Genomic DNA, 24,378 nt, shown 5'->3' with positions numbered 1-24,378 from the left:
TATGAAGCAAGTCATGAAGAAAAAAGACAGTACTGTGCCTGCGAGTGAGTCTAGGAGCAAACAATTCAAGTTTCAAGGTGACTGCAGCATACTGGGCTTAGGTAACTGGGAAAGTGGTGGAAGCAAAAGAAAAATATAAAAATGTGGTCACTGCACTGCGGACATTATGCCCATGTCTCACTCATCTCAGCAAGCTTCTGAGGGAATTACTATCAAAATCTTGCTATTCTAGGTGACAAAAGCAACCTGCAAAAAGGTGAGGAATTTGCCCAACCAAAGCTGTCAATGTAGCAAGAAGAGGCAGAAGCAGGACCCAAACCCAGATTAACTTCCAGCCAGGGTTCACCACTACCAGGAGAAACTGCCTTTGATGAAAAGAATGACTGGCTCAGTGATGGATCTGATGCATATGAAGCTCTAGCAGATGCTGGCTGGGAGTGCCCAGCAGGCAACTGGAAATGAGGGCTTGTATGCTAGAGAGAGGTTCAACTACTTGACAGCTGAGCCACAGGGAGGCAAGAGGTAAAACAGGAGACTAGATGCCATCTTTGCAGAACTACGTAACTAAGATAGACCATGAGGAGTTTCCACAGGGAGATCTTAGAAGAAAAAGAGGAACCATCAAAAAAGATGAAGGACAGGCCACGGAAGTAGGAGAGAACCAGGAGAGAAAAGTCCTCCAAGGGTAAGAAGCAGACATTCTTCTGTGTGAGAAGAACGATCAAAAGGTACAGAGTGTGGACGAAAAGGGGCCACACACCAAACCTGAGCAACTCAGGGGAGGCTTGCACGGCGGCCTCACATACTCAGAGACATAAAGTAACCACACAGGATGGTCTGAAATTCATATTTTCTACAAAAGCCCTTCATGGTGGGTAGTCATGTCCTAGGGTGATATTTTTCCCTAACAGAGGTCCATCTTTACCTTAACTGAGCCTGTCTGTTGTCTTTCTGCACCTATGATAACATCCTTTTGGAATGTCAAAGTCATTTCCTTTCTTGGATCCTTCACAGCACAACCACAAATCCCCACATTGCTATTTTACCCTGTTCATTGCAGGCTGTTAATTATCCTATGAATGTAAAGCAAGTATATGTCTATTCATTGCTTTTCATCCAATCCCAGAGATTTTCTGCTTTGCTTTCTCCTGCCTCCCTAACCTATCACCAGTAGATGATAGCCCACAACTCCCTTAGTCCCCCTCTTTTGATTACAATGTATAAAACACAGTGTAAAATTGCCATTTTCTAGAGCATTTTCTCAATCTGTTGAGATTTTGCTTCCCAGCAATTGCCATCAGTCTGGTTCAAACTAACTCATAAAACTTAAAGGTTTGGACGCTTCTTACATTGACAGGAGGGATGGGTCCAATCAACGAGTATCAAGCATCTGCTATGTGCGAGGTACCATTCTAAGTACCTCTTTCTAAGTCATAGAAAGACTCTAATTAGTAAAATGGATGAAAATCCTTGCCCTCATGAAGCTTACATTCTAGCTGGGAGAGAAAGATAATAAACACAAAGATGGAAAATATAAACAAGAAATGTTTTTCTGAGTCCTTTATTAAATAAATTATATTATAGTACAGATTAGCTGTTTAAATCTCCACAAGTGATGGCCAACCTTTTGGCATCTCTGGGCCACACTGAAAGAAGAACTGTCTTGGGCCACACATTAAATACACAAACACTAACAAAAATTGATGAGCAAAAAAAAAAAGGTTTTAAGTACATTTACAATTTTGTGTTGGGCTGCATTCACAGCCATCTTGAGCTACTTGTGGCCTGTGGGCCACAGGTTGGACATCCCTGGGTCATTCATTCAGCCAAGAAATGTTTATTGAGCATCAAATAAATGCTAGACAAGGGGATGGCAGCCTAGGGTCCCTGCCCAGTGGTGCACCCAGTGTTAGGGGGGACAGGGAAAACATGGAGTGGGGTGGGGGTAGTAAGTGGGCTTGATGGCTCTATAAGTAAAGAAAAGGCTGATTTCAATTTTTTCCAGCAATGCATAAAAACAGAGAAGCTCTAACAGTGAAACTCTGCAGCGGTAGCACAGAGCACACCCCGCAGGTGTGAAGAGAAATGAGTCACGGGTGCTGGGCGGCTCCACAGTGAGACGTTGTGCCTGGTGCCTGGAACATGCTGGGACCACTCGGACGTCCCGGCTGCAGAGACTTCTAGGCCTGTCTAGAGGGTTTCAGTCCCCTGATAGTTTAACTGGACAGCTCAGTGCCTATTAAAGTACTACACACTTGATTAAGCTATTTACACATTTAATAAAATCACTGATAACCACAAATAAAATTAATAAAACTGTCTTAGCACAAGCAAATTCATTTATATTTCATAGAGTGTCTTATATGTAAAGTCAGAGTTTTTACTTAGTTAATAGTAATAATGGCTATTATTTATTAAGCACTTAACCTCACTCTAGTTACCATGCTAAATACTTTACACACCTGTTTTCATGTAATCCTCATAGCAACTCTATGAGATCTGACATGGCCATCTTCATTCCCATTTTAAGGCTGAAATAATTGAGGCTTAAGAGAGAATGAGTAGCTTGCCCAGGGCTGTGCTTAGCTGACAGCCGGCTGAGCAGGGCACCCCTGAAGCCTGAGGTCCCCCAACTGGACCACACTGCCAAGTTCTTGGTGGGAGAAGAACAGGGAGTGAGCCTGCATCATGGAGGCTTAATTCAATACTTTCATTGATCTAAAACACTGTGGAGGACCCTGCTTTTAAAACATTCTGCAAAACACTATGGAATCTTTCATTGGTTAGATGCAAGTTTGAAGTCTAAATAAGAACCAGGAATTTTGTTAGAACATACAGAACACAACTTGGTAACTCCTAAGTTATTAATGTCAAACCAGCAACATACCACACCAGGACCCAAAGGCCAGGTTCTGATCCTGGCTGTGTGGCTCCCTGTCATTCACCCTATGTTTCTGGGCCTCAATTTTGGCGTGTATAAAACAGGGAGGTTGAACTAAACCAAGGGGTCCCAATTTGTTTCGACCACACAACACTTATTCAAACAAAACCTTACTTGAAATCCAACATAGAAAAAAACCTAAAAGCTGAGCTCTTCTCAGATTTATTTTTTGATGGGGGTGGGCAGTAGAGGTGTGGGGGAGTCCTCACCCCAGAGCCCCTAGCCCAGAACACGGCAGGTCCAAGTAACATGGGTGGAAAACTTCTGCCCTGGGTTACCTCTAAAGACACCATGGTCCTCACTACCTGGACTGGCATGACGCCTGTCACATAGTAGGCACTTAATAAATATTTGTGAGGAAACAAATGAAATATTATTCTGCCTTTTCGGAAATGCAGATATGTAGTTTTCATTTCCTTTGCTGATTGACCTGGGTAGTTAAAGTGCTAAGATGGATCCTGGGGGAAACCAAATGTTACATTTATGGAAAAGCTGCTTTTAGATACTGAAGTGGCTTCCAAGTTCACCGTGGCCATAAGTTAAGGGTCTGTCAGCACTTCCATTATGAAACCGCTTTGTGGTTTCATAACTTCACCATAAAAGTTTGCTTCAGGCAATCCTTCGGCACACAAATTGAAAACCTTGTCTTAAGCCAAAATGTGGGAATTAGAAAACAAACAAGTGATTGGTTTCAGACATAGTTTTGTACCTGTCCTAGCCAAACAAGATTTATTATGTGGGCAATTAGAGTGGACTAAGCCACTTGGTTCTTAAAAAAATAAAAAAGGAGGGAAATGACCGAACTATTTATATTTCAAAAGGATTCTCTGAATATGATCAATCATTCCTTCTGCCTATATTTTTTATCATGTACTTGTCCCCCATGCGGATGAGCCCTGGAGTCCATTTACATTTAGTTTCTCTCTCTCTCTCTTTCTCTCCTTTCTTCTTTTCTTTCTTTCTTTCTTTCTTTCTTTCTTTCTTTCTTTCTTTCTTTCTTTCTCTGTTAATCATATCAGAATGATGAGATTGCCTTGTTTTCAGCAGAAAGCAAGCAACGTAAATGGGAACAATGTGACATTGAATTCTGGTTACCTACATTACAAGCCCCATGTCATCCGCATCCTTCTTAGAAACTGTTTTTGTATCTTCTTTGGGCCAAGTACAGTTCTGAGCACCCAGAGATGATGGGTTGTTACTGGTTCCCATGCATTAATCTTACTAGGGAAATACCCAGGCATGAGCGCATGTAGCTTCACATCGACTGTGTCAGTCCTCTCGCTCAGAAATACAGCTGAGTGAAGCAGCTGTAGTTATTCTGTATCTGCTCATGACTGAAGTACATCATTTATTCGTGAATCTGATTTAGTGCTTGACAATAGTCTGTTACGGTGCTGGGAAATCGAAGAATTTATTCAACATGGAGACCCTCTCTCCTCTGTACAACTAAAGCACCTCGCAGGTCCCTCTCACACTGCTGTGGATTACTGCTAAATATCTATCTCCCCTTCCAGACTGCACTCTGGGACGGGAACTAAATCTCATTCTTCTCCAGGTCATAACTGTGGGGCACAGGGAAGGCCCTCGGGAGATGTTTGCAGAAGGAAGGAAGGAATGAAGGAATGGAGGGAGGGAGGGAGGGAGGGTGGGCTAATTTCCCTCTGAACTAGCTGCCCAGACCTCTCCTTCGCCACCCCCTCTGCCCTACGCAATGTCCCCACTCCCACAGAAACCTGTCAGATGCTTCAGCAGCCACCACTTATCTCTGCAGAAATATTTTTTGATAGAAAGAATGCAATTCTGGTCATAACAGTCCAGGAAAGTATTTTCTTAAGTCAAAGAAGAATTTGAGTCAGAAAAACAGGAAATTCCTAAATACCTGGGTAGAAGATCACAGCCCACTCCGATCTCTCTGGTTTCCACTTCAGTCTTGGGCTGGGTTTCTGTTAAATAATCCAACTTACTTTGTAGTTCATTATTCTAGAAATGAGGGGGAAAAGCATTTTTAGTAAAGCAAATATGTTCCCTGACAAATATACATGGCACAATTTACCTATATTATCAGATTTTCCCCATCACAATGTATTTATTGAACACCTCTTATACAGTAGAAATTGAAGAAATATACTGACTGCATCCTTACAGATAGCTTTCTGTGCATGTACATACACATGTATCCAATTTTACATAAATGGAAACAAACTAAATATACTGATCTATACATAAATCTGTTTTTTCACTTAACAATTTGTTGTGAATACCTTTCCACATTTATTAGTTTTCTTTTTATGTCAACAAACTATTTTAATGCATTCATAGCATTCCATTGTATAGATGTACATTATTTATTTAACTAGTCTCTTATTGATGGGAATTTAGATATGTAATGCTTTTTTGCAATTATAAACATGGTACAGCACAGCTTTTAATACTCCCTTATTAAACTGTAAAATGAGTAAGTCTATTAATTTAATTTAGTGGGAAATACCTCTATAACTTAATAATTAGTATTTCATAGGTGTGGAAAATTCAGAATCTCAAACATATAAAACAGAACAAGCTCTTTGGGATTAAAATTAGCATTCTAATTAGTTTCTTTTTTCAGGCCAGGGCCAAACATTACGTAGGTTGATGATTACATGCTCAGGAATTGGAAATTTGCCCCACGGGGGAAATGAAGGACAAGGGAGCAAAAAAGTGCGGACACTGGAGTGAAAACACATGAAGTGACGGTGCCTCAAATATAAAGGGCAAAAAACATACATGAACATTCAGAAAGAGAGTAACAGTGGTTACACTGATATTTTCGGATGTTTATTGAAAAGTTCTACTATTTTCCTATAATGCTAGACTAAATTTTCATGAGGCAATGGCCACATCTACTTTACTGGTTATATCTTCAGAGCATAGCATATAAGAGATGCAAGATAAATATTTATCAAATAAAAACGTATAAATGTTTTTACAGTGGCCATATTATTTATACAACTAGAAAAACTTCACAGTCTTTGTCTTTTCTTCTTTTTAGGTTGCAGCTGTAGCTGAAGCACTATTATAAGGCACTAGATAGCACATAAAAGTTTAAAAGTTCTATGGAAACAGAAGCTCATTTGTTTGAAAGAAAGAGTGTGGGCTAGAGCTCAGTAGCTCCTGCTCCGAATGGATGATACCAGGAGTGAAGCAGCAGCTCTGGTACAAATTCATGTTCTGCAGGATCTAAAGAACTACAAATTCTTTCTACAAATGAGAAATGGTGCAAAGGAAGAGAATTCATTTCAGATTCCTTAACAAGTCACGTCAGCTCTATCACCTGACTCTCAGTACGGGAGAATGGCGCTGGCTCACTGCCAGGGGCACATAGCATTCTCTCCCTCTCTCACTTACTCACACATACACTCACACACACACACACAGAGAAAGAGAGAGAGAAAGAGAGAGAGAGAGGGAGAGAGCGAGCTTCTCTGACAATATCTGTACTCTCCCATTCATAAGGCACAGAAAGGCAGAAAAGGGCTGCCCTCTAACAAGTTCCAGCGATCCCGTCATCTTATCCCTTTCTCAGTGCACACTTTAATCATTTGGATGTTCCAGAATGCTAGGACTGCTGCCTGTAGTTAGGGAGCATAAAAGACAAGTTAGCAAATATGCCCCAACTGGTGCACAGAAAAGAATGGACAGGTAGCCCCAGGTCCTTTGTTCTACTTCATAGGAACTCTATGTGTGCACATCAGATACTTACTAAAGCACTGAAACCAAAAACTTACAAAAATTAATGTGATCAGTAAAAAATTGAGTATCTACTATGTAACAGATACATAGCATATAAAAGTAGGTGAGGGGAGATGGCAGTTAAAGGAAATAAAGACGATTGGCAACCCTTGAGGAGCTTCATCTGTAGGACCACAGAAAACTAAGCAGAAAATAACTGAACAAAGATAAGCCTGTGCCAAAGGGACCCAGAGGATATTAAGGGGAAATTCAGAGGAGATGGTGGGAGGACTGAACTGTAAGTGCAAAATCTCCTGGAGTTAGGCAGGGAAACAAAGGTAAAGAAACAAAGTGGATGAGTGCTCCAGAATTGTGGAAACATACCAACAATACCTGGACTCTCCGCCTAGGAAAAGGCACCTTACTGCAGTATACAGATGGGCAGGAATTAGTTACAAAGGACTATGTATGCTATTACAAACACCTTACACCCAATCCTATGAGACCAAGGTCGACACTGGTTTTATGTCAATCACTAGGGGTCCCAAGTAAAAACTGTACTGAAAGGAAATGAGACTACAGGAAGGAAGATCAGTCAAGTGATTAACATTTTCCATTTAAGAGAGAGAGAGAGGTGCACTTCTAGTACAGAGAAATAAGCAGTTCACAGACAAATCCTTTTGCAAAGAACAACTATAAACTCTGGACAAAGACAAAAAACAATCATTGAGATCTCTGGAGATCTAATAAGGACAGGCAAGTTTTAGAGGGGAGATAAAACTTAGGGCAAATGACAAGCATAGAATGGCTACTTCGTGATTCCTTTGCCTGTTTATCTGTTCGCAGCTTTGCCTGAGAGCAACACAGTCACGGTGCTGGCAGCACAGATACAATAACAATTCACTAGGAAGATCATATTTCTGGTAGAATAAACCAAGGAAGAGATTCCAGGACGAGCAGGGCTACCAAAATGGACGGGGGAAGTCAAAAAGGAGAGAAAGAAGTCAGAAACCCTAAATTCTGCATAGAGACCCAGCTCATCTCTGGCAGACCCCTGCACCACACATGTGTAGGGCACACAAAAAAGCTTGCAGCCAAAGCTTAAAGAGAACTGAACAGAGATCTGAGGCATCACCCACTACAGGCACGAAAAGGGGTATAACCAGATTCATGGCCTCCTGAAATGAAAGCCTCAATGCTCCTCAGAACAATAAAACAGAATCCAAAGTCTGCGCAAGAAAACATTTACAGTGCCCAGGTTATAATCCAACATTACTTGGCATGAAGAGTTAGAAAAATGTGACCCACTCCCAAGGGAAAAGAGAATCAACAGATGCCAATCCTGAATTGACTCAGATGTTGAAATTTGCAGACAAGCACTTTAAAACAGCCATTATAACTACGTTCAACGAGGTAAAGGAAAAACATGCTTATAATTGATAAAGTAGTTTTAGGAAATCAACAGAAAGCAATAGAAAACATAAAAAAGAACCAAATGGAAATTTTAGAACAGAAAAAGGCAATGCCTAAAATTTAAAAAAATAATCACTACAGTGGCTTAAGAGAAAAGAAAGGCAATGACAAAGGAAGATATCAGTAAGTTTGATGACACACTAATAGAAATAATTTAATCAAAATAAAATAAAAGGAAAATGTTGAAAATAATTAATGGAACTTCATGAAAATGTGGGACAATTTTTAAAAGCCTAACATAGTGTACTGGAATCAAAGAAGGAAAAGAAAGAGAATCTAAAGAAAAAAATATTAAAAGAAATAATGGCTAAAAACTTCCCAAACTTGAAAGACAAACTTACAAATTCAAGAATTTCAATGAACCCCAGAGAGGATAAATTATAAGAGATATACACCTTGACACTTCACAGTCACAGGAAAACCCACAACTAAAGAAAAATCTTGAGAGCAACTCTGTATAAGTGAGCAATCGTTTTAATTACCAAAGATTTCTCACCCAAATCCATGGAAGCCAGAAGACAGTGAGTACTAAGAGAAAGACACTGTCAGCCAAGAACTCTCTATATGTTGCAGTAATGATGGTGAAACAGAGACCTTACTGTCAGGTGAGAGAAACTAAGTGAATCTGTCAGCATCTGACCCTCTCTACATAAAATGCTGAATAAAAGTTCTTCAGGTGGAAGAGAGATGCTCTCAGACAGAAACTCAGATGTTCAGGAATGAAAAACATCAGAAGTAAATGTCTATGAGTAAATAAGTTTTCTCTTTTTTTCCCCAAAGAAAGCCACATTTGATATTTGGCATATGTCCTCTGGGCTTTTGCTATTCCCCATTCCCACATATGTAATTAGATTATACTGTAAATACTTTTGTAGTTTGTTCTTTTCATTGATATGTCTTTCCTATTATAAACATTTTAATGGCTGCATATAGTTTCTCTTAATTTCTTTAAAATACATGTGATTTTTAAAGTGAAAATTGTAACAATGTATTGTGGGTTTCTAATATACATACAGATACAATATGTGTGATAACTGCCACTGCAGGGGGCAGAGGTAAATGGACCTGTATCGTTGCAAGACTTCTACATTTCATGTGAAGTGGTACAGTATTACCTCTAAGTGGACTGTGAATGGTCAATGACGCACATTGTAATACTTGGAGCGGTCACTATTAGAGAAAAGTAAAACAGCAAAATTCCTAGTGATAAATTAAAGTATAATTCTAAAAACCATTGAATTAGTCCAAAGGAAAGGGGAAACAAAACAAATAAGCAAAACAAACAAAGGGGGGAAAAAAAGAAAATCAATGATAAAATGATAGATCTGAATCCAACAATATCAACAATGACTAATGATCAATGGACTATATACTCCAATGGAAAGACAGAGACTATCAGAATGTATTAAAAAGAGCAAGACCCAACTTTATATTGTCTATAAGAGATACACTTTAAATACAGAGGCATAAATCAGTTGAAAATAAGTGGGTGGAAAACATATACCATGCAAATGTGAAACAGAAGAAGGTGCCAAAGGCTATATTAATATCAGATAAAATAGACTTTAAGACAAAGAGTATGAACAAAGGTAGTGACCCACACTTCATAATAATGAGCAGGCTAATTTATTGCCAAGACATAACAATCAAAAATATATATGTACCTCATAATAAAACTTCAAAATACATGATGTCAAAAATAACAGAATTTTTAAAAAAAACAGAGTCTAAAACCATAGTAACAGATTTCAGCACCACTCTCAGCAACTGATAGGACACTTACATAAAAACCAGGAAAACATAAATAATCTAAACAACATTATTAACCACTTAAATCTAATCAATATTTATAGAACACACACAATAACAGCAGGATATATATTCTTTCCATGATACTAAACCAAGAGAAACCATATGGTGAGCCATAAAGCAAGTCTCAATAAATTTAGAAGAATTAAAACCATACAAAGTATGTTCTCTGACCATAACAATTAAATTAAAAATCAAAAACTATAAGATATCTTTTTTAAAGAAAACCTTCATGGAGGGTTAGAAACAGGGGGGTGGGAGGGGGAGAAGGGGGGAGAAGGCACAGAAAATAGCATAGATGGTAGGCAGAAAATAGATGGGGGGAGGGCGAGAATAGTGGGGGAAATATAGAATCCAAAGAACTTGAGACACGTGGTTATAAACTAAGGGGGGAGAATGGTGGGGGAGGGAGGGTGCGGGTGGAGGGGATTGAAGGGGGGAATAGAACAACTGTAATGGTATAATCAATAAAATATATTTTAAAAAAAAAAGAAAGTCGCAAAAGAAAACCTTCAACTCTTTGGAAGTAAAATAACCTACGTCTAAACAACCCATTAGTCAAAGACGACTCTCAAAAGAAGTGAGAGCATATTTTGCGCTGGATCATAACGAAAATGCATCCTATCAAAGCTGATGGGATGTGGCTGAAGCAGAGATTAGAGGGACATTTATAGCTTTAAAGGCTTATATTAAAAAAAAGAAGAAATGTCTAAAATCAATGACCTAAAGTCCACTTCAAGAAGCTAGAAAAAGAAGAGCAAAGTAATACTTAGTAGTGGGGAGGTGATAATGAGTATCAGAGCAAAACTCAATAAGAAAACAACAGAGTCAATAAAGCCAGATGGCATTTTAATTTTTCAAAAATCAACAAAATTGGTAACCTCCTAGCTAAACTGGTCAAAGAAGGGAGGGAAGGTGGCACAAATTATCATAACAATTAAAGAGATACTGAAAGGAAACAGTTGGATACCCATGTAAGGTAGGGGGGGGATCCTCAAGTCTTCATACAAAACACAAAAATGAACTCCAAATGGATCATAGATCTAAATTAAAAAGCAAATATGATAACATTTTAGAGGAAATCACAGGAGAAAGTCTCTGTGACCGTTTAGCAGACAAAGGCTTCTCAGGATGCAAGAAGCATAAATCATAAATCATAAGTGATAAGTTGAACTTCATAAAAAATAAAAACCTATATAAAAATAGCTTCAAAATATATCAAGAAGGTGAAAAAGCAAATGGAAAGAACATATTCACAATACAAGGAACTATTATCCAGAATATACAAAACATACATAATAATAAGAAAACTAAAAACACATTAAAATAATCGACAAAGGTTTAAACAGACACTTCTAAAAACAATATAAATGGCCGATAAGCATTTTAAAAGATACTCAACATCACTGGTGATCACAACATGCAAATAAAAAATCACAATGAGATACCACTTCATACCCTCTAAAATGCTTAAATTAAAAAAACTTCCAACACTAAGTCAGGGTGAGGATGTGGCAAAACTGGAACAGTCTCTAACTGATGGTGGGAATATAAAATATCACAACCCCTCTACCAAACTGTTTCACAGTTTCTCTACAGTACAATGCAGCTATTCCACCTAGGGATTAACGCAAGAGTAATAAAAACGTGTCCACATAATGACTTGAATCCTAATGTTCATAGCAGCTTTACTGAAGATAGCACCACACTGGAGACAACTCAAATGCATGTCAATAAGCGAATGGATAAATCAGTTGTGATATATTCATACAATGAAATACCACTCTGCAATACATCTGAAGTCATTATGCATATCTGAAATCACTGCACTGAGTGAAAAAAGCTAGACACAAAAGAGTACATACTACATGATTCCACTTACATAAAATGCACAGGTCACGGTGTCAAAAGCAATAAAAGTGACCCCTCCCGGGAAAAAGAAAGGGGTTGCCTGGAAAGAAGGGTTGCCAAGGGAAACAGAGAGTTACAGGGAGTGATGGAAATGTTCCGTATATTGATTGTGGTGGTGGTTTCACACGTACATGTGACAGTCGAAACTCATCAAATTGTACACTTCACTTTTTATTACAGTACAATTGACATACATAATATTAGTTTCAGATATACAACATAATGATTTGATATTTGTATCTACTGCTAAATGATCACCACAGTAAGTCTGGTTAACACCCATCACTGTGCATGTTAAATAGATGCAATTTATTTATATAAGTTAATGTATAATAAGGTTGACAAGGAAGAAATAAAAGATGGTGAGAGCCTGAACATGGGTAGTACAAGGAGAGTTGGAAAAGGAAAGTTTTAAGAAATACAATGGACAGGGCTTGAGATAGGAGAACAGAGGCTACCCGCGCCCAGTCTTGCAGAACGTGAGTAAAGGGGACTGACAGAGCAGCTCTGACAGCGCCTGGCCCGTGCTCTGTAAAACACTGCTTCTAGGATTGAGATCCAAGTTCTGGGGTTTTCCTGCTTTCAAATACCACCACCTTGTGTTTCGATGTGAAATGCATAGTACTGGTGGCTTGGGAGACTATGTGCCTTCCGGGAAGGAAGGACCTGGTATGGTAACTTGTGGTGGTTTTTTGAAAATTATGTCACAGATGTATGGCAGTCGCCACCTCCCCCCACTGCCCTAGTCCCAGGGAAGGGGCAGCGGAGCTGCAGCACACGCACGAAACAAGAATGTGTGTCCAATAAAGTGCGTACACAGAGCCCTAGGGCCAGGGACTGCCGCCCCAGCTTTACACGGGACAATTAATAAGAGTCTCAGGAATGCTCAACAGACATGTGGAGAAGTTTATGGACCACACAGCACACATTAAATGGAGGATGGATCAAGCCAAGACATTTGAATCCTTCCTTCTGACCTTTAAATTAAGTTGTATGTGTAGAATTTTCAGCAGAGGAAAATAAAATGGGATTTATTCAGAATTTCAGGAAGCTTATCAACCTTATGAAGATATATGCTTGTAATTTCATTTTAAGAAGTGAGCAAATAAAAATCTGGAAAAAAGGAAAAAAGGAAGGCACATTTTGTATGAGGAAGATTCTGAATCAGTTGATGAAAACAGTCTGATGGGGCTAGCCTAGACAAATGTCTGGGGAGCTACGGGGCAGGAATCGCAAAATTAAATGAGGTTAAGCATCAGTAAGTGCAAATGATGAATTCAGGGCCCAACACTGTCCATATCTACAAGAAGAAGAAGGGGGAAGAAGACAGAGGGGGAGGAAAAAGAGAAAATACGTATCAATGACAATGAATGAGTCTAGCCCCTAGACAACTGAAGATATAATGAACACATAGACTTTTCCAATTGCTTAGTATTAACCAATTTAGTCTTTCTAACATCTCTGTGGGGAGGATACCATTTCAAAGGGAGGACTTCCATTTACAGATGAGCAAACTGAGGGGCACAGAGCACTCGGCAATTTGCTCGGGATCACATAACTAGTTAAGTGGCAGGGCTGAGATTTGAACTTGGGCAATCTGGCTCCCTTAAAAGAAAATAGCTACTTTATAGATAAGATGGAATATAGGAGGTTACCAGATTTGTCCATCAGGACCTGTCAGAGAGATCTGAAACCCCACTGTTGACATCAGTACGGTTTAAGGCAGAGGATGGGAAGTCACGGGGTGAAAATTACTGGTAGTATGACAGGTCAACAAAGTAGAAATGCCCAGTGGCCGACAGAGCCTGTATTGTAAAGCGACATAATTAGGTAAATTTGGAGAACACTGGTGTGACCTCATGATCTTTAAAAAACACACATTTTCCTCAATCCTGTCACTATTAAAATTGGCATAGCACTTCGGCCTACTACCAGTTCTCATGCCCAGATAGCCTTCAGTGTAGCTCTCCACCGAAATGAGCCCGAGTTCCCTAGAGACAAGCCAATGCCCTGTCCCGGGACAGGACAGAAACGTGGACAGGTCTGAAACACTGTCTCATTGCCATGCATCAAGAATGACTCCAAGGTCCTCAGGAACCCTACCACCCAGGCAAAGCAATTAAGGTAGGAGAACACTCCCCAGCTGAGATGTGACCATTTGAGCAACAAAACAAGGAAGAGGAGAAGAAAACAATTATGTGCAAATAAGGAAGGTCTGAGAATTGCCTTGTGTTCATAATGTCACTCAAAAGGAAAGTTAATGGAAACTGTACAAAAATATAGTTTTAATAGAAAAGGGTGAGCATGTAATACTTTGCACAAATTTTTGCAACTGGGAAGCATTGATATATAAGGCAATATAGTTTCTTTTGCAGAGTATCCATTATATGTGTGTTTGTAAAACTTCTGCGTTAAGTAGAAAAGAATAACAAAAGGAATTATTGTAAGTCAAGGTCATCCCAGGACCTTAGGGCTCATGGAGAGACGAGTTGGCCCTGGCAGCCACACAACCAGGTAGAAAGAGGGGCAGCAATTCACTGGCATCTGTGCTTGGTCACACACCATGGGCAAGGAACCCACAGTTGGCAGAGTGTCTGTAACCTCAGATGCCAGCCACACAGCCTAACAAGGAAAACCAAGTACTCAAACTCAATTTCTCCTGTCCTAGATCAGCAATTCTCCACTGGTGTGCCTCAAAAATTTTTAAACATGCGATACCCGACTCTAGCTGGAGGCACTGACCTCTTTTCTCTTAGATTGTCAAATTTAAAAAATGACAATTGTCCATACAACAATAGCCATCTGGTGTTAATGAATCAAAAGTATACCTATGTTTTGGTCAGATCAGCAAACGTGGCATTTTTGGGGTGTGCTGCAGAGTTTTAGTAATTAGTTGATGTGTGCCATGAGACAGAAAGGCTGAAAATCACTGTCCTAGGATATCACATCTCTACGTGGTCCAAATAAGTACAGTAAAACACTTCTATGAATAAGGAATGTATACATTTCTAATAATGCCAACAACCAGGTTGATGCACCACAGTGATAAGGGGTGTTGAGTGTGAATCACTGGAAAGCCACCTAGTCCTGTGACCCAAGAATCAGCGGGTCACCTACCCGCACCCTCTGACCCTAGCTATTCAGGAAAGGGGTTCTATCTCCTTTGGATGGGAAAGGCCACTGCTTCTGTCCAGAAAGTGCCAGAATGATGGTAAGTCCAAGGGAACACTGAAATAAGTAAAACAACAGTCTTTGGAAGATATGAAAAACAAGAACAAAAACAATGAAATAAATTAGAACCACGATATTTAAATTTAGAATAGGTTAAACTGTAATGTATTATTCAATTTTGTCATTAGTAACTTATTTGTACAGTTTTGTCTGCTGGTTAAGGTGGATGTTTGGGAAGTGGTCAAAAGGAATTAGCCACACTACCTTTGTAGTGGACTTAAACAGGTGAAGGGAGTTTAAATAGGTGAAGGGAATTTAATCTATCAGACTTATAACCAATTTTTAAATGCTCAAGAAAAACTGGTTTCCGAAGTCTTGCTTAATAGACACACACAGTAGACCCTGCCGGCCCCCCCATACCCTCTAGACACTCCCCATTTCCTGACACACCACCTGTGTCTCCTCACCTGCAGCCTCCTCTGACCAGCGGAGTCCAACCCACTCTGCACAGGGCAGAGCTGCCCAACCCCCGGGAGCAGGCCTCAGCCGATGACCGACGGGAGGCAGTGGATGGACACCCTGGCTTTCTGAACTTTGGGAAGGGATGATGCAGGGCCATTCGCACAGGTCTCCTAGAGACCCCACCGTGGTAACCTCCTCAGTAAGGTACCCGGGACTGGCCTGTGGCCCTTCCCTGTCTCACTGCCCCACTCCCCTACCGGCACTACCTGGGATCAGCTCCCAGATAAACTCTATGGACTCATATCCACGTCTCAGGGTCTGGGCAACCCAAATAGAAGTGGAGATGGGTTTAAGAAATCAAGCATTAAACAAAGCACAAATACGTCTATGGCCTTTCTCCATGCACAATATCCCCTAGGATGATCTGTAACCTACCTGCACAAGAGCTGGCTTGAGTAGTCTGGCTGGTGGGAAGGGGAGGGGTGGCACGCACTCTCTTGGGTGACCTTCTGTCTCTCCTGTCAGCACCTCCCCACTCTGTGCTGTAACCACCCTCTCTGTAGACCCATGAGCTTCCACTGGGACACTCCCTCTATGGCTCTCACTGGGCAAGGGGTGACTCCCCTCATGAGGAGCTATAATTTCAGAGGGCAATCCTTCAAAACAGAAATGCTCCTTCATAAGGTGGGAGCTGGACCCAGTGACTGTGGAGGGGAAGATAGGGATGGCATGGGACAAGTGTCTATTTACTCAGCTATCAGGAGATTCTTGGACCTTGAATCTGCTGCCAGGGCCCCATGGGCCACAAAGGACCTCTGGTTATGACTTTTGCAGGCAGTCCCTCAAAAACAGAGTAAATGAAGGCCCAGCTCAGCACCCTGACAAACGTGGCGTTTAAGAGCTCTGGCTTTGAACAGACTTACCCATCTCTTCTGCCACATCGGGCAGGTTCCATAATGTGCCTGTACCTCAATTTGCCCATCAACAAAATGGGGGAAATGTAGTCTAGCTCACTGGGCATCCCTCTGAATGAAGAGAGAACAATGCTAACACGTTCAGCATTACTCAGTACCTGCCGGGCACTTTCTATGCATTCTCACTGCATAGTCACATGCACATAGGTGCAATTAAAATACTCATTTTAAAAGAAATGTCCCCAGTGCCACCAGCTAATAAGAAGCAGAAATCTGACTCCACTATTAACTATAATGTTAAACAAAGGATATAGAGTAATTAACAGTGCCCAACGAATACTCAGTGCTTAATAAATGTCGCTCTTTTTCTGGCCCCTTACTTCGTCCTTCTCTCGCAGGCTGTCCCTGGGAAAGGACTACAGTGAAGAGACAGACAAGGAGAGATTCATGGAGGCTCAGAAGGAAGAGGCTCAGTGCCAAGCTCTTAATAAATGCCCTTCAGAGCAAATTCTGGCTTCTCCTTCTGTTACCATCTAAGCCCTTAAGGTTCTTCCAGCTCTGTAATTTCCTTCTCTGGAACCTATACAAAATCTCCAAAATGACTTTCAAAAAGCCAGAAAGTCAGGAATACTGAATAGTTTTAAAGTTTCAGGCAAAGTGCAGTCACTGCTGAGACACGCTGACTCCGTTTCCTGGAAGAACACGGATGAGGAGTCTGGTTCTCAGCCCGGCTCTGGCACTGGGTGATCGTGAGCAAAGCCACCTGCCTTCTCGGTGCCTCCTTTTTAAAAACTTGTTAATACAAAGATAATAATCCTTGTCTTGCCTTTTCTTAAAGCTGCTGAGAGAATCATGTGAAGAATGTATATGAAAATACTTCACAAATTATAAAGCACTTACACAAATGTGGGCAATTATCAGTGTTAATCAAAAGCTTATCAGACTTGCTAAGAAAATTCCTGAACAAGAAAAACAAGAGCCAAAATTAGAGGTGAGCAACAGGCTGAGATGAGAAGAGCCAGGTGGAAAGGAAAAACTAGCTGTCAGAACCTCATTTTCAGTGTTGGCAGTTAACCTTTAATCAATTTTACAAGGCCAGGAAATAGCCTTATTTTTAAGTAAGTGTCAATGGGAGGCTCAGCAATGTAAAATTTAATGGTAGGGAAGACACCACTTAAAGAAACATAGCTTCTTACCTCTCCTTCTAAGAAGGATATCTTTTCTAAGAGTTGTAGTATTAGGAGCTGTTTCTGTTGCACCTTTTTCTTTAATGATTCGATCTAGAAAGAAAAAAATTGAAATTGTTAGTAAAAAATTCAGAACTGTACCAGTTAACCAGCTGGAAGAGGTGCCTTTGATTTTCATTGCAGCAAAACCTAAACTTGGTTCTTTGTGTTTCCTGGAACAGTACTGACGTGAGATGCTCATGGGAAGGGGATTCTGTGCCCAGGTAAGCCTGGGACATCAGGCAAGAATTTGGAGTCACACGTCTTTAGGTTTGTCCAACCCAACCTATTGCACTGATTTTGCAGTGCAACCCTTGTCACCATCCCACAGGTGTCCCAGAGGACATGCTCTGGGACATGCAGATACAACTCTATGCAACATAACTACTCCGTTTAAATTTATGAGGCACCCTGTCAAATGTTCGGCTCTGTTATTCCTGTTAGTACATTCATATCTCTTCTCCCAGGTGTCAAGAATTTGGGTCTGGGGAAAGGGTAACTGTCACTGAGAGTGCTCCTGAAGTTCAGAGGACTGGGGACTCGAGCGGCCAGAGGTAAGCAAAGAAGGGCCCCTAAAGAGACAGACTTGAGCTGGGCTTTCACCTTTGTTTATCTTTCTTTCTTTTTTTTAAAGATTTTATTTATTTATTTATCTTTAGAGGGGAAGGAGAGGGAGAGAAACATCAATGTATGGTTGCCTTTCATGCGTCCCCTGCTGGGAGTTGGCCTGCAGGGAACTGGCTTGCAACCCAGGCATGTGCCCTGACTGGGAATCGAACCTCGATCCTCTGGTTCGCAGGCCCGCGCTCAATCACCTTTGTTTTTCTAATACGTGGATCGTATCTCGGACTACTCTTCATTTTTCACACATGCATCATGTCTCCACAGACAAACTGCAGGTGCCCTGAGAGCAGGAACCAGGGCGCTCTGGGCCGGGCCGGGTCTCAGGTACGAGGAGAAACAGTGTGTGCTTTCCCAAGGTAACTTAGGACTTCGAAGAATGCACCAATTTTCCAACAAGCTTGTATATTAAGTCTGAGCATTTGAAAAATCTTTTAAAAAATCCCTCTCTATGCAAAAATGACACAATTCCTATAGAAGGGACTCTAATAATAGCTAGAAAAAACACAAAAATATAATTGCATTTACTTTTTGACTCAGTAATTCCATTTCTAAGAATAGATCCTAAACACACATTGGCCAAAATATGAAATGACTTGAACATGAACATGGGACTCTGTTTTTTTAGGAAACAAAACTCTATCAAAAAGTGGTTGGTTAAATAGCCATGGTATATCTTAACAATGAATATCTACCTAACTTTCAAGAAAAAACCAAGATCTCTAAAACACTGACATGGTGTGTTGTAAGGGACACATGATACACTAGCTTTGGCGTAAAACAGGTGAGGACAGATGAATGCTTACATGTTTGCAAAAGGAAACACTGCAAAGATTAAAAATCTTAATTGTTAAGAAATAGCAGTAAGGAGGGGTAGAACAGATGAAAAACTTCTGTACACGCAGGTTTAATTTTGAAAGCAAATTTTTGCAGTTTCAAAAAATAAAACTAAACGAAAATGAAAAAAATAAGTGAATCCTAAATCTTGAAAACAAACTGAAATAAAGGAACTTAACTGTATACCAAATTGGTGAAAAGAATTCACTCAAATGTTGTTTGAACAAGGTAATTGGACTACGCTTTTTAGTGGAATGTATTTGCAAAATAGAACTGCAAAAAAAAAACCCTCTCCTTCCTAGGAATATTGTTAATAATAATAACATCAGTATTGTTACTTTGAAACTATTTGGCATCTTGTAGTGTTATGTTTGGAACCAAGATTTTGAGTTTAAGAGAAAGAAATATAAGTATGAAATCAAAGAAATAAAAAGCTTTATTAAATTTGAGAGAAAAGTATCAGTATGAACTCACAATCTTTTATTTTCTTTTGTTAAATATGCATTTCCTAACTCTGTCCTCTGAGAAAACTTAGAAACAATAACAATAAGCACAGAATACATCCGGACAGTGGTCTCTAAACACCACTGCTCACCAAAAACAAACAAGAAAGCAAACGCACACAGGACATCTTGAAAAAATGGCCCATTTCAAGGGGCAAAAAATATGCTAAACAGACTCTGAAAACAAGGTTATGCCTGAAAATAAGGACATAAAGAATTTTCCTTAGGCCAAGAATGGGACAATTTGAGCATCAAAACAAATAATTAATGAAATTAAATGGAATGTACATATTCAAAACTTTTGAGTATTTTATGATTCTTCAAAAACAGAAACAAAGCAGCAACAACTTGTTAGACATCATCAGAATCGAAAGGCACAAACCCCTTATTTACAAACTTAGCAATTTAGAGGAAAGCATAAAGCATATGTTCTATCTTTCTGGTACAAACTACATCTTGAAATGACTAAAAAAAGTCCTTTACAAGGGAAAAGTTTTACTTTTCGGAATTCCACTTAATACATGGAGGAAGAATGATAAATTGTTCAATCCCCACGAAGTGCCTGACTCAGGAACCATCAGGAGTGGAGGAAGCATTTGGGGGGGGGGGGCAAAGGTGAGGGGGAACAACAACAGGACAGTCTGGGCTCCCCACACCCGAATCCACCATTAGCCGGAGTATTCTCAGGGCAGGAGGAGCTCAAACTTGTGCTCCAAAATGGTACAAGATGAATCATATGGCACCACCATGAAGAGCCTTGCCTCTCCTCACACACACACACACACACGCACGCACGCACGCACGCACGCACCCACAGTTGAAACAGATTCTAGTAAAGCTTCTAGAGCTAATAAGGCAAGAAGAAGTCAAAGCCAGAATGTGGGAACTTTTATCGGCCAGCTGACCCAGCTCCTGCATCGTCGCACTGGTGGGGGCAAAACTGGCTGGGGAGGGCGTGGCACACGGAGGGCAGCACGCTGTAATGAAAAGACTTTGGAAATACAACAACCAAAAGCCACGGACCTTCTCTGTATGCTGATTGGAACAAATCATCAGGAAAAGACATTTTAAAGACATTTCAAAAATGTTTTATTACAGACTGATACCCGGGCTAAGTGATACCCGGGAATTATCATTAATTTTGTTAAGTGTGACAATGGCATGATTATACAAGAAAAAGTCCACATGTTTTAGAGATGCACAGTGAAGTATATAGAAAACATATGCTAAATTTCTGGGATTTACTTTAAAATAATTGCATGAAGCAAGCAAAAAAATGAGAAAAGGAAGAGGCAAATAAGCAAATACAGCTAAACTTTGCTATTTGTTGAATCTGGGTAATGAGTTTAGAGAACTCGATTATTCTCTCTGTCCTAAGTGCATTTGACATTTTCATTATAAAATATTTTAAATTCTGCCTAGTGCCAAAAATACTCCTCTAACATGAAGGCAAACACACAAAATAGAATATAAGATATAAACATGATTTTAAAATGTCCAATGTTCAAAATAATCAAAGAACTGAACAATTAAAAACAGTAATGAGATATCATTTAATACCTTTTAAATTAGCCCCAAAATATTGACTGACGAAATCAGTGCTGGAAGAGCTGGGAGGGACAGCCACTCTCCTGTGTTGCAGGTGGCATTGTAAATTAGAATGACCCTCTGGGCAATTCAGCAATAAATATTAAGAGCCATAAAGCTGTTCATACCCTTTGACCCACTAATCCCACTCCCGGGAATTTCTCCTAAGCATATAATTCAGATGTAAGAGAAAAGCTATATATACAAAGATGTTCTTGCTCCTATTATTTATAATAGAGAAAATGGAAATAACCTTAATGTCCAGCACTAAAGGAATGGATAATAAATTATGGAATATCAATTTGATGGAATATATTACAGAAACACTAAAAACAAATACATTGCAAAATGGGAAAGTATTTACAAAAAGCCTCAAGGGATTAGAAAAATACAAAAGTTTACAATGATAAAGGTAAAACCTGGAAAAGAAGTTAGATAAACTAAATCGGTCTGAGACTGGGGTAGGATTACAGACAAAAACAAAAAAGTTATTTAAATTTCCTTCAACTTTTGTAGGAAAAAATTTGAAAATTATCTTTATAATAGCTGTTGTTCCTTTTTCATTCTTTCCTATTGTGTTAAGATTTTTAAAAGTTGACTTTTAAAATCTTTAAATGACAGGCAAAATAGGTACTGAAATTAACTAAAATGTTCTAAGAAGGTCAGAGGTAACATTTCATCAAACAACATACAAAGTAACGTCACACACATTTCACTGTCCCTGAAGTAATCAGAGTGGCCTGTGAGTCAACAGGAGGAAAGGCGTCCTAACAAACGGCTCAGAGGAGCACTTTCAATTTTAAAAAAGACAGAAAGAAATGCAAGGCAGAGACACCGTCTGGAGAGAGCTAAGAGGGGAATTCTGGGAATTCCAAGAGGATGGAAGGTTGATTCCAGAGCAAAGAAGCACCTCATTCTCAGGAGAAAGAAGAAGCTGAGGGAAGGACGTGGGGGTTGCTGAAGCTTCTGACAACAAGGCAGGCGTTTTTCAGCCACCGGTGCTTCAAGCAGCGATGGTGCTATTGTGCTGAATGAATGCTGTGTGTGCGGATTTCCATTCAGCCTTGCGCATTTCTTACAGAAGCATCTGGCATGGTACATTCTGTGACCGGGGTTGGCAGGCCCCTCGTGCCCCACCAAGGGTGCCAACTCTGCATCCCAGCTTCGCCTTCCCTGGAGTCTGCCCTGGGAGCACACACCATGCCTCTCCCATGTGAGAAGATAAATTTCTAAAACAAGCTGACTCACATGCTTCTGGGTTTGATAAGGTCCTAGGTACCAAGTCTAGTTCTCTGTCCACAATGGCTGAATCACACGTTTGTGGGGAAATGGTGTTATTTTTGACTCCCCACTTCAAAGAGTCTTGAACTATTGTCTCCTACAGTACCAGCATATGATGCACACTAAAAAAAATTAGCTACTACTATGGTATTACCGGAATTTCTCCCTCCCTGTGAGCTTCTTGAGAATAAAGACCTTGGTGATATATATATTCTCAGATGATGAATGAATGAATGAATCAACAAATCCATCATCTCTGAACAATTCATCCCTTAGACTTCAGGGGCAAACTATCTGGAACAGACTCTTGGAGACCTTGAGAAACCATAGTAGACAAGCCCCCAGAAATACCCTGCACCCAAAATCAGGGGCCACCCCAAATCCAGAATACCATGCAGCTTCTAAGTGAAATCCATTGGGTACCTTTTGCTGTCATTTTTTGACGTGTTTAAGTTTGTAAATTTGACCTTCAAGAGATGTATGTGCCCTTCCTGAAGCTGCATTTAGGTCTACCTGTCACCAGGTGGTGGTAAATGACTCAAGTCCCCAGGCTTAAGTCAGGGCATTAGGAAATTAGAAATTAGAAGCCTAACCTATTTTATCTATACAAGAGGATAATCTTTTTGCAACAGTTAAACTGAATTATCAAATTGTAGATCCCCTTATAAAACGAAGGGAAAAAACCCACCTTGGTAAAAATCTGAAAGCTTTTAATTGATGTTAATAGAATTTTTCTAACTTTCATCTTCATTGACATGTTTTTGGTAACTCACACTGAATATATGTTTTGCAACTTAATTGCTCATGCAGGATATTAGGTCTCCAAGTCTATAGACCAGTTCAATATTTATGGAGGGAAGGGAGGTTTTTAAATTTCTTCAAACTAATAATGCTTTTCTTCACATGAGCAACAACTGAGAGACTCGAATAGGTAGCCTGAGCTGGTGATTCCCCTATCCAGAGCCACACTCTGGAGTCACCTGGCTCCCTCCATCTGCGGGGGCGGGGGTGCTTACAAAACACCAACTTCTGGGCTCTGCCCCCGAGATGCTGAGTAAATCGCTCCCCTGCTTAAAAACCCACCCACGCTCTAAATATTCAAACTCCCTGGCGTGGACACAGGCCCTTCTGCCGTGGCCCTACTCTATCTCCCCAGTTTCATTTCTTGCCTGTCCTGTCTCACTATGAATCCTACAGAAAAGCCACTCTGTCCTCTCAGCACTCCGCGGACACACAACAGTCCCACTCCGCGGACACACAACGGTCCTGCCCCTGGGCCCTTGCACTGGCTGGTGTCTGCCCAGATGTGCCTCCCCACGAGGAAGCTTCCCGCTGTCAGGAAGGTCACCTCCCGCCTGTCTTCCCAAGTCCCACAGGCTGGGACACATACCTGCCATTACCACCCTTTATCTACATCTTACCCTTGCACTAGCCAGCAAACCCACCTGGAACAAGTGTGCAGTGTACCAACTACCTCGTAGAAAAGAACAGCTCTCTGAGGAGGGGAAATCACCCTCATCAATCCACACAATTTTATAAGCTGCTTTGGAAACAGATTGCTAACCGCTAAAGTGAAAGGATTCCTCCCAATCTGTTTCAAAAAGAGCTTGTGTGTCAACCAGACCAAAATGAAAGTGTACCAGAATTGGGTAGAGTCCTGTTATGTATGCATTCACAGCAGCCCTGGTAGCTGCAAGGCTTCTCAGCTTCCTGGAGGTTTCTACCTTTAGTGACAGATGCAGAGGACAGGGGTCACTTGTGTTAGATGACAGACTATGATACAGCCCAGTAGTGAGAACTACGTGAATAGTACCCAATTGTGCAAGACTCAGGAAAGAGAATTCAATATCAAGGTTGGGGATGTGGACAAAAATTAAGGAATATCAGAAATGGCATCAGCAAATAAGTACTAAATACTAGACAGAGCTTGATAT

At 40.4% G+C, this 24,378-nt stretch overlaps 1 protein-coding gene across 1 annotated transcript in view; it reads right to left on the bottom strand.

The window, feature by feature from the left end:
* MYZAP (myocardial zonula adherens protein) overlaps window positions 1–24,378 on the bottom strand; it is an 87,246-nt gene that overhangs the window by 4,941 nt on the left and 57,927 nt on the right. Inside the window, exons 11-12 of the mRNA XM_037053979.1 lie at window positions 17,586–17,669; window positions 4,821–4,921 (exon numbers count right to left, since the gene is read on the bottom strand). Coding sequence (XP_036909874.1) covers window positions 4,821–4,921; window positions 17,586–17,669 — 185 coding nt within the window. The remainder of the gene's footprint in view (window positions 1–4,820; window positions 4,922–17,585; window positions 17,670–24,378) is intronic.

This window comes from Sturnira hondurensis, unplaced genomic scaffold (genome assembly GCF_014824575.4).
Source record: "Sturnira hondurensis isolate 20B ecotype Veracruz unplaced genomic scaffold, ASM1482457v3 Scaffold0008196, whole genome shotgun sequence".
Taxonomy (NCBI): domain Eukaryota; kingdom Metazoa; phylum Chordata; class Mammalia; order Chiroptera; family Phyllostomidae; genus Sturnira; species Sturnira hondurensis.
Note: the sequence above shows the minus strand (reverse complement) of the source record. Positions and strands in the feature narration are given on the sequence as shown.